We start from the raw sequence: 12,078 nt of genomic DNA on the forward strand, positions 1-12,078 counted from the left end.
TTGCATGGACTGGGGAGAGCAAGCATGAGGATTATGTTCTCTTTGCCCTTGGTGATTTTTTCAGGTTTGACAACCTAATATCTGCCTACATACTGCCTGATGGATAACAAGCAAAAGCCAAATGATAATAATAAAAAAAAAACCCTGGCTGCACGGCTGCATTATTTATAGCTATATAATTTAAAGACCATAAAAGTAAAAAATTCAAGATATTAAAGGTTTTACATGTCCTGTGACTATTAGCCCCAAATCAAATTTATCTATCACTAAGTCTCCTGTACCCCAGCTTGGCAATAAAATTCTAAGAGGAACCCACAAATTGTCAGCAAAGCTGACACATGCAAAATTAAGCACTTGATCTTTATTTCAGTTTTATTATGCAAATGCATGAAAGTGTCTACAAAGCCCACAGAAAGCTCACAGATATGGCAGCATAAAAATACAAACAGGACCGTTTTGGTAATCCAGACCATTAGGGGTAAGTCCATACAGAGAAGTCACTTGTCCCATGTATAAATCCCACCAGTCAGTGGTGCTAGGAGCGTATGAAAGTCATCTGATGAGGTTATTTCCTACTGATACCCATAATTTCTGATTTTTGGAAAGAATGTGAATAGTACACTTCTCACACAGTAATAAAATGGATGCAAAATAAAACAGAAGAAAATATGGAGTAAGTAACTTTTTGTGATCAAAAGCAGTATTCTAGCTGACATGCTAGATTCTATTCATGACAGTTTTATAGTCATTGCCAAAACCACCAGGAGTTTAAGTTACGGAAAAAGCATAAACACAATTATTTTCTTCAGAATCACAAAGAAAGTAATCTAACTCACTTCTGCTTTTTCCCTTTTATTTTGACTTAGACTACATTAAGATCCCTGAAGCATAGAGACAGTCTATCTGCGTTTTCATGGTTTGTGAAGAATTCCAATTTAGATAAATAATCTCAAATGAAAGTAATTTTTTTCTTATAACAATTTCCTAATTTTTTGCTCCCTCTCCATTCCCAGAAGAGTCCTTTTCCAAATATAGAATTGTACAAAGCATAGCTTTACAAATTCTGAGTAGCTTTAGGATCAGGGTATTAATATATGGTACATCCTCAAACAAATCTAATCTCTAAATCTTTTTTTCTGATATGTTATTGACACTCTTCTCATATATTCTGATCTGAGCATTTATGAGATGAAATTGAACACAGGCAAAAGATGAAGCAGACTACATTTTTTATTACTAGTTTGGAAGTTTTTCAGAAGTAGCCATTAGGAAGACTCTTACCACTGTTTCTTTCAGCCTGCTACTGGATTAATAAAAAAATAAAAGCAGTATGTTAAACAAAAGGATATAAATGTCACTTCTAGTAAAAACTGCTGTGCACATAGTCCTCACAATGCAGTTACAGGATAAATAATGAAATTCATACATATACCCTGTTAGCATTTCCTTAAAAAATGCCTGCGTATCAGATATCTTTTTCTCCTGCTGAAATTAAATAGAATATAGAACACACCATAACCATCACTGAGCATACTAAAAATTAGCTAAGTTATGAGCATGTGAAGATTGCACAACTAAGCATGAAGTATGAAGGTTGCAACGGAGACATATATTCCAGCCCCTGATGGGTATGAATTAAAATAAATTTCTAATTATATTATCATGTATTTTCCTTCAAAAATACTATTTGTTACAGTAATTAAAAAAAAAAAAAAATCTCTACTGAGAAACTGCTGGAGCTCCTTAATTTCTCATATGTGTATTTCCACCCACTCAGGTGTATGCTCTGACTGAAATATTGTAAACAGAAAATTCCAGTGTTCACCTTCTACCACACATTTCCTAAGAGCTCACTGCTCCTGTTGTCTCATTTACTGTGTAACACAGTCCTGCAAAACATCTAATGGGAGCAAAGTTCTTGCAGATAACAAGGTACTTTTCCCTTCATTTATTCACTCCAGATCTTCCACCATCAGTTTGGTGGAACACGTCATAGAATCCTACTTAGTCAGGATGTCTCAATGATTTGCAGAATACTCAAGGCTTTTTTCCCTGCTACCTCCACCCAGCATTTGTGACAAAGGCATTAGGAATTGCTAGTGCTGCTTAAAAAAGAAAACACTGTGTTTTGCACAAGGAAAGACTGCCAGTCTCATAATCCAAACTACATGCAGTCAAAAATATTAACTTCTACTCTGCAGTTGAGGTATTACATCTTAAACACTTTCTCTGGTAGCTATCATGATTCACTTTACAAAAACATACAAGTCAGCTGATTTTCTGTAAAACTTGGGCACTTCTGAAATATGCAATTTTCAGCATGAAAATATTCAGGCAAGCAAAAAGAAAGAAAAAAGTTTAAGGACCACCAAGCTCATTGACCAACACTTTTCTCACATTGTTCAATGAGTTAGAAATTTACCAAACTTCACCAGTTCAGGACAAAAGTTTCCATTAGTGTCATATCTATTTTATTTTATTTTGAAACACAATAATTGGACTGCTTCTGAGAAGAAAGCAAAATACACTGTTTGGACCATGTTCCAGAATTTCTGCTCCTCTTTACAAGCAGCTCCATCGCTTATACAAGGGGTATAATATTGAAAGGACACAAAGGACACAAACAAAAACTAAGATCTTCTTAGCTTTTGGAAGATATTGTATCATAACTGTATGGTGTATTATGGCCTCATCATAACACAATAACAGAGTAGAATCTTTTGTACACAGCACACTACAATAAGATTATAGCCTTATCTGTCCAAAAGGGTTTGATCAGTCAGCAACAATCACTCAGTTCAGCCTCAGACATGCTGACCCAGCAAAACTCACTTTCCTGTATTTTAAGTATTTGAGTTATCACCATGGTTTTGGTGGCACATTTGCCTAAAGAAAAAAAAAAAACAAACCACAACAAACAACAACAAAGTGCTTAAATTCCTTATGGAGAGATATTTGAATAGAAGTAATTAAATTAAGGGACAATTGCTGCCAGTTAAATGAATTCACACTCTATTTACATATCCCACCTTCCTAACAAACAGACTGAAGGAGGTATAGAGACTTCTATGGGAAGTCAAGTTAGTACTGTACCTCACAGGACAAACCAGAATAACCCAATGGGCAGTCACATTTCTCAATCAAGTGGGCCTGAGGGGTCATTCCAGACACAGTGCCGCCTTCAGCAACTTCCATTGAGATCTCAGAAATCCTGAAAAAAAGGAGCAAATATATCTAATGAGCTTAGCCAAGCACTAATTCAAACCCAGTTAGTTCATAGTCAGCTGGCACGGGAACTAATGGGTCCTGTTTGGCTGTCTGTAGCCTTCTCGATCCACAGGAGAAGAACAGCACTATTTTTGCCCATCCTAAGGAAACAACAGAGCTACCACCACCAGCAGCCTCATTTTCCATTTTTTGGCAATGTTATAAGTAACTTTTGTCTCCTGCTTGATTTTATCTCTCTTTTTTTTTTTTTTTAATCTCTTTTCCACCAAACTACTAACAAAAGCTTGTATCTTATTCTCCACTTGGAGACACTCATTAAGAAATTGAAGTCACATACTAAATGCAGTTCCAATTCATGATTCTCAGAGGTACAGCAATAAAATTTTTCACTAAATGAGCTTTTAATGAGGCAACTATTTGAAAAATAAAATAAAATCTATCCTCAGCAACTAAAGCAACCTAACAAGCTCTAGACCAGACTTCATTGGACATTTGCCTTTTTAGCAGCAGTTTTAGGATCTGTAGCCAGATTTATTTATTTTTTTCCTTAGGATCTTGTAGACATAAAAAGAAATAATTTAAAGCAAATAAGAAATCCTTCTACAGAAGCATCTGTTAAGATCAGAAAGGGATATGTTTCATGGTACAGCTTCTGACATTTTAACTTTCCAAGCATGTGTTTGATTGGATTATAAAAATATGCTTGCCTCTCAACCACTCCCCATCTTTCTGGTATGCATGCTGACCTGCCAAATAGGTTTGAGTACATCACAAAGACAACAAACATAATGTCTAATGCAATACACTTAATCCTAATGCACCACAATGCTGTTCTTTTCACTTACTTCTTCATTTGGGTTTTTTTTTTTAGTTTCTTTAAATTAATGCTATCATCTGGAACTCCTTACTGTCTTTGAGAAACAAGAATAATAGAAAAGTGTAAATTTTAAACCTTCAAGTATATCACCAACCTAAAATAAAATTTAGCTAGTGACTAATTAGCTGAATAAATGTCAAAAATGCTGCTGGAGTCTCTTCATTGAGTGTCTGTGCAAAAGCAAAGCAGCTCATAGAACTGCTCATCTCCTCAAGTTCATAGCCTGTTCTTCTACTCCCAAACCGTGATTACTGAGTGTCTGAGTGACACTCTTCTGTACATTGACATATGGGCACCAACATCAGGATGACTGTAGGAAAAGCAAATGCCCACTGCTGAACTTAAAGGTTTTGTGATTGAGCCTAGGTGACCTGAGTCATACCTCTTGATGTCTTGTGACAATGCAAAATCCCCACATCCTCTAATAAATTCAGCCCCATGCTGCCAAGTAACGGGTTCAATGACGAAGGGAAATTGAACAAAAAACCCAGGCAAACAAAGTCAGGTGAAAACAGAAGACCAAAAATAAAGAGGGCAAAACCATTCAGATCCAATATGTCAATGTAAGTTTAGATTTAAATCTCTGTACAGTTAATGGAAAAACAAGATGAGCTCTGCCTCCCCCACCATCTTCAAGGCTGAGGTAATGGTCTGTGTGCTGGAAAAAAGCTACTGTCAGGAAGCTGTATTTACATAATAATATACTCTGGAACCACAAAGCTACCTGTTGTTTGTGTGAAAATGTTACTTAGGGAAGGTCAGGCTTGGTTGGTTCTTGGAACATGTCTAATAGGCAGCAATCCAACAACTGCTACCTGATTAGTGTCAGGGATATTGAAAAAATTCAGTCAATTTGAAAGCATACTTCCAATTCAAACTAATATATTATCACAGGCCAGTTGCCCGAAAAGCAAGCCAAAATCTAATAAAAGAAATGTTTAAATTTAGAGCAATGAATGTGAAAATGAGGGCAACAAAATGAAAAACATAGGATAAAAATGTTTGGCTTTGGATTCTGAGCAGAAATCTCTAAATCACTAGAAATGCTGCAGCTTTGAAGCAGAAACAACATTAGCATTCTACTAAACTATATAGCTAATATGGCCCTAAAACTAGAACTGCTGCTGTTTTGATTTTGTTTTAAAATGTTTTTCCAGTAGTTTGTCACTTATCTGCAGCTTTTCAACTCTGCAACTGAAATTAAGGCACTATTTAAAACCTTAACATAATTTAAAAAACCCTTAATATATAATATTTTCCTCCTCCTACCCAGTTCTTTTTGCTTTATATTTTTCTACTATGCAGAGTTACGTGGAAAGAGAAACTTTAATAATTTAGAACAGGGCCCTTATTTAGAAAGCACAACACTATTTAAACAAATGCTGTATTACAAGTCACTTAATTCAAACATATGTTTAAAGTTGAGTATAAATATTGTCCTTTACAGGGTCTCAGACTATTTTTAATATAAGTCTTCAATTCTTACACAAGCTAATATCCCACTAACCTTTAAAAACATTTTGGGGGATTTATTTTGTGATCTTAAGCAAAATGTCCTCCGAAATAATTCAAGGTGCTAACTTGAAAAAAATAATAATGTATTCCTGCTGTTTATTTTTTCTTGAAGTCTCAAATGCCATGTGATGAACGGTACCTATGTAACTAACAGATTGCAGAAGTCTGTTGTAATATAACCACTTCCAAAATGAAATCGGGTTTGATATGCAAGGTTATGACTTCAGATGGAGAGTTAGCAGAAAGAGCAGATGAACTCTTTGCTAATTCTAAGTCTTCCTATCGTATAAAATGTCACATTCTGAAATGCAGTGCTGTGAAAATACATTTTGGTTCTTTAAGTGCCACCTTGCAAACCTGCCCTGAACTGAATAGTCTTCCTCTCTTCTGTTCTATGCCTCATTATTAGGTAGCCTTGATAAAATGGTGATATATTACAGTGCAGGTCTAGCTCAGTCACCATGGTCACATGTATATCAGAACAAAATCATTAAAATTGGGGTTCATTTTTAACTTATGCTGCTTGAGTTAAGAGAGTTTTCAGTTTTTGCTTCCACAGCTGAACTAGGATCTCTAGTGCATAAAGAGAAGGGAAAGGAGAAACAGACTCAAAACATGGATGTGCTTCTCAAATTTTCCATGTCACACTGGAGTTTCTTCCCTACCTTTTTCCATGGGAATTCTGTGTGGTTGTAATACAATTTCCTAAACTGACTAAGCAAAAAAAAAATTAAACCAATACAAATAATTTGTGACATCTGTTGTTAATATTTAGCATCTTGCCAGAGCAACTGGATGAATGCTTTCTGTAAAATAGCAGCAGCAATGACATGTTTTCTGTCACACAATGTTGCATTTTATCTGCCCCTACTATTCACTCTCATGAACTCCAAAGGTCATGTTCTTAACAGAACTATTTGTGATCCAGAAATCTAGAAATAATTTTAGTCTCTCACTTTTATGACAGAATCATAGAATGGACCTCTGGAGACCTTTGGAGTTTATCTACAATTATTCCTGTGTCCTTACCAATAAATTTTGCTTGCTGTGAATACAATATAATGAATACTGTTAATTCATAAAAAAAAACTTTCAGGAACAGTTTTTGTAATCAATTTGTAATCAGGATTTCTTTACCCCAGGAATTTTTTCTCATGCCTAATGTGAATCTTTCTTGGTGAAGTTAAACTCATTTCGTTTTTGACTTACCCACCACGGCAACAGAGAACTGACTCCTTTCTCTTTGTGATAACATTTTATGTATCTTAAGGCAGTTTCTAACTTCTAAATGAATCTGGTTCTTTACATCTTCTCTCCCACGTCATATTTCCTGACTTGTGGTGATCACTTTAATCTCTGAACATTTAAATAATTTTTTTCTTTAATTCCAGTATTCAAAAAACAGATGGTTAGGCTTTACTAGTGTTGGGTGGAAATAAAAGATTAATTTTTTGCACTTTTCAGCCTGTATCTGGTTATACATGTAGCTAGAATATTAGCATTACTAACCATGTTCACCTGGTGATACGTTGTAAACAGCAGAGCCCCATTGAAGAACAGGTAACTAAACAGTTGTTTCTTGTTTGTTCAATCCTTTCAAAGTGTAAAATCACATCATTGACCTTTAGATTGCAGAAGATTTTTCTATTATTCCTCTCATCCTGCTGTTTATGTCCACTGCAAAGTTAGTGTTATCTTTATTTGCCTAATTTATTAATGAATAAATTGAATAGAAAATATTGAAAATATCTGTCCCTAATATAGTGGATTAAGTAGAATTTCATGAAAGGAGTATTCATTCGTCTCTGATTTTTTTCCCTTCTTTCCCACTTGTAGGAGAAAATTAATTCATATATTAATATTTATTTTAATTATGGGATATGTTTACATAAAGCAGACATTTACTAAAAAATACTTTGATTTTCTTTCAGGATGCATTTGCTTACATGTGTTTTCTGTTCTAGGTTACTGAGAAAAAAGGATTTAATTTTCCTATTGTGATTTAAATTTTCTATTGTATAAAATTTCCTTCTCCTGCATCCTCTGCTATGCTGAAAGATAACTCCTTCTGTTCTTCTCAGGAACTGCTTATAGATTACGTTATGAATAAAAAATTCTGCTGGGAAGTTTTATCAGGTTATCTGTGACTACTGCACTATTTCATACCACTGCATTAATAGTTACCTGCTCTGCCTCATGATATTGCCATGAGTAGCCTTAATAAGAATGTAATGAACATCATACAACACATTCAGGAATTCTTCTCGGGATACAGCTCTACTTGGTCTTGGCTCATCTCCATAATGCTTCCACGTGAAATCTGCCTGGGACACTGTCTTGTTGACACCTGGGTCATCATGATAATATTCCCATGGCACAGCGTTTCTGATTCTTTGGTCATCAGCATAATATTCCCATTCATGCTGAAAGACAGTAATACAAAACCAGAGTATTAACAGCATTAAAAAGAACTAGGTGTTTCAATTCTGAGGGAAAAAAAAAAGCAGATGGAAGCATTACCTCTGTCATCTCTATTTCGTGCCTTGTCAGTTGCCCGATCAGAGGGGCAGCCATATGCCGGACAAGAATTCTTGGATGAGTGGGAGGCCCACCTCTTATGATGACTTGCGGGTAGTAAGTAGTAAAACCTGTCTCTTCTCGTGCTTCAAAGTAGATTGCATATTTCAGTTTCCCTCCATAAGCAGTCAGCTAACAAAGCAAGATGCAAAGTACAGAAAGAAATCTCATTTTTAGTTCGCTAAAAATAAATCCGGGGCACGTGTAGCAGCTAGATAGACTCTGCACCTGTGAACAGTCTGATGAATGTGCGTGTGGTAGAAAACAGCAATATATGCTTGTGGAACTATAGGGGGACAAGAGCTGTGCTTAAAAATACCCATCAGCAATTTGTTGTTGTACTACACTAAAACCAAAGTATTATCTATTCCTTTATATGTTCCTTGGTGCTCCCCAAAGTTTGTGTTTAGAGAAAGAAACATTGAAATTTTCTCACACCAAATAGAAATATCAAAAGTGCAAAATAAATTATCACAGAGGTGCATAGCAGTACCCAAAATGAGGGTTATTTAAATAATTTTCTCTTGTGCAACTTGCAACAAATATCACTTTTTTTTTTTTTTTAAATGGAGAGAAACAAAAAGTTATGAGAGAGTTAGATTTAAGCAACTTAATTTTTTTACATAACATTTTCATGAGAGTATCTATCTAGTAGAAAAGTATTACATGTTACTGTCTGTAAATACCTGTTTTAAAATAGTGTTTATCTTACAGACTTATGGATTTCTGTGATAATGGAGCAAACAATTTTTAATAATGGAATGACATTTACTTTCATTTGAAGTACTTTCCACTGTCTGATGACATGTTTATTGGAAGGGAAAATAGGCATTACAAAATACATATATAAGATTTTTTAAAAATATATATAAATCCATGTCAGTATTCAGTGGAATTTTATGTTTACCTTTCGTCCCTCAAACTGCTCTGGAAGTCTCCAGTAAACAGGTTCTGACCGAAGATCCTGCATCACCTGCTCAATATTTGCTACTATTTCAGGAGGTTGGAATGCAATCCCTGAAAGAGTGCTGCGCTGAAGCTTTTCATCCACCAGTGGTAGAATCATTTGCTCTGGCTTCAAGGTCACCTATACATATTAGGGAAAAAAAGAACAAGAAAACAAACTATTTTTTCCCCATGAAGTGTTAGTCTAGAAATTTTAACTCTTTAAACAATTATTTCTATGCAATTTCATTTCACATCATGAGCAATTTGTCACAGAACAGTCTTACTACTCCTTCAGGTATAAACAGTGATAATAATTACTTTTCTCCTTGAGGACAAGGACTTTGCCCCTTGTCCTCATGTTAACAAAGAATGCGCAAGCATCAGTTAAAATAGTTTCATCAGCAAGGGATCCCAATAATTTTATTGAAGTAATTTTCATAGCGTTATTTCACTCCCAGGCATTTTCTGTTTGGATTGTGAGAAATGTACCTTAAGAAGGATGCATGTCACCAGCAATTGTTATTTATCTCTGGGGCTGTGGAACACAGTGCCTGATCCCTCAGTACTTTTATGCAACAGTCAAGCTAAGTGATCCCTGGGCAATATGCAGAGAGGGCTCAGGGTTTCTGTAACTCTAAATTCAGATTGAATGAAAAATGCAATGATGCCACTCAGTGCATTAAGATTTTCATCAGTGAACTGATGCCATATTACTAATAATGTAGAAATATTTGTGTCTCAATAGCATTACATAAAGATCATTATTTTGACCAAAAACTGTAATAAAAGTTTTAGCAATTCTGTGCAGATGAGAGTAGCCGGAAGTCTGCAACCAAATGCAATGGGCTGGTGTCAAAGTTGTTTCTCTCAAAGAGTGAGGAAAACGAAGAAATCAAATGCAGAAAGTTATATCTATAACAGTCGTCCCATCAATACATTGTTCATGAGATAGGGATCAGGTAATGAGAAATGGGCTACCCAGGGAGGTTGTTGATGTCCCATCCCTGGAGGTTTTTAAGGCCAAGTTGGATGAGGTTTTGTGTAATCTGGTCTAGTGGTAGGGCTCCCTGCTCATGGCAGGGGGGTTGGAACTTGATGATATTTGAGGTCCCTTCCATCCTTAATAATTCTATGATTCTATAAACCAACCAAGCCCTGTAGTGTCCTTTAAGCATCCTGGTATTTCCAGTTTCAGCAACCTCTATGGACTGACATGGAAGCATGCCTAACATTGCCAGGCATAAGTGAGATTTCCAAAGTTCCTATCATAACCATATTTTACTGCTTACTTTAGACATCAAGAAAGCAGTCAACACATTTGAATTTCAGATCAGCCATGTCTTATTGTCATGTAAGACAGGATTTACTTGTTTAAACATGTCTACTGCCACTTGAAGCACCTGAGAATATCTGGAATAGTCACTAGCCCCTGGCAGAACCCAATCTCCCTCAGTTTACAATTCTGAATCAATTCTGAAATAGATCAGATTAACAAAAACTAGATAAGATGTGGACATACACTTCTTAGATATGACCATAAATAAGAAAGGAAATTCATCAAGTAATCAGGAGATTTAAGCTATGTTTCTGCTTTGTGCTGCCACAAAGGTCAAAGCACAGTTTTCCAGAACTGTTGCTGCTATGGAACTTGATTAAATTTTTTAACTTGTCAGCCTTTGACATCCTTTCATCTCCAGCCTACCTGCATGTGATAGACAAAACTGAAATAATGAGAAAAACTGGGTCAGATGACGTTAAATCACCTCATCCACTGGGAAGGGCAAGAGGTGCTACTGGATTGAACAATGAAGGGGAAAACGGGTGCTTTTCCTATTACTTTAACTGAGAGCTAGTAAGAGATCATACCTTAATTTCAGCCTTAAGTATCCTCATCCAATTGTTGCTCGCGTGTGACAAGTCAGGGGCTTTGGCTGACCTGCATTAGGCAGATATTCCCTCTATAGTTGGCATGCTTTCTAGCAGAGATATGATTGAACACACATGGGGACTGAACTAATAATTTTTGGCTAGAAATAGCTCCTCCAGAATGTAACTGAGGAGCTGGCACAGCAGCAACACATAGCAGTGGTCTCAATGTGTATGTTGCGCTTGTACAGAGAAATGGAGACATTCAGTCTTCCTTATTTGTCAGTCCAGCAAAGGTCTCCAGGACCTCTTCCACAAAAAGATTGAGAGCTCTTTGTTTGGTCTGACGGATTATACTCTCCGATTCTTGGATTTAAATAGAGCTTTGATAAGGCTCTAAAAATAAATGAATGAATGAATGAATGAATGAATGAATGAATGAATGAATGAATAAATCCACCAACAAACAATTTAAATAAACAGATTAATTGAACCATGGGAAATCTACATTGGACAACAAGCATCCGTGTCCCTTGAATACACCTGGGTAAACTGTGTACCATATATCAGAGATTATTTCCCCACACATCTAGCTGGTCCTTCCCTGGGTTTTAAGAACTTCACTCTGGCTTGATGTCAGCTATCCTATGACTGGTTTTCTTATCTATTTATTTACTTTTAATGCCTTGACCTTGCTTGTCTAATGGAACATACTGCTCTCTCCACTTTTTGAAGTATGGAGAATAAAATGATTGCTTAAATGTTTGGCCATTTTCTAGCTACCTCTCCGAGCCTGACTAAAAGATGCCAGCAGGAAACAGCATAATCACATTACATGGCTCAGCAGTTTCCTACTCACCCACATGCGAACCAGACCCCTTGCCTCACTGCACTGTGTAGTCAGGCCAAAGCAATAGCAACTGCTGCAGCCAAGTGGGTTTCTGGCAGAGAGACCAAATGCACCAGACTTGCACCTGTCACAGTGGATACCTTCCACATTAACCTGGAAGAGAGCAAATATTTTACGAAAAAATAAAAAGCAAGCTTTATTTTCAGGTAGTAATAAG

General features: G+C 36.1%; 1 protein-coding gene across 1 annotated transcript in view; it reads right to left on the bottom strand.

Annotated features, from left to right (window-relative positions):
• LAMA2 (laminin subunit alpha 2) overlaps positions 1 to 12,078 on the bottom strand; it is a 376,628-nt gene that overhangs the window by 105,998 nt on the left and 258,552 nt on the right. Inside the window, exons 24-28 of the mRNA XM_051616318.1 lie at positions 11,871 to 12,014; positions 9,105 to 9,284; positions 8,141 to 8,329; positions 7,805 to 8,043; positions 3,094 to 3,211 (exon numbers count right to left, since the gene is read on the bottom strand). Coding sequence (XP_051472278.1) covers positions 3,094 to 3,211; positions 7,805 to 8,043; positions 8,141 to 8,329; positions 9,105 to 9,284; positions 11,871 to 12,014 — 870 coding nt within the window. The remainder of the gene's footprint in view (positions 1 to 3,093; positions 3,212 to 7,804; positions 8,044 to 8,140; positions 8,330 to 9,104; positions 9,285 to 11,870; positions 12,015 to 12,078) is intronic.

This window comes from Apus apus, chromosome 3 (genome assembly GCF_020740795.1).
Source record: "Apus apus isolate bApuApu2 chromosome 3, bApuApu2.pri.cur, whole genome shotgun sequence".
NCBI lineage: Eukaryota > Metazoa > Chordata > Aves > Apodiformes > Apodidae > Apus > Apus apus.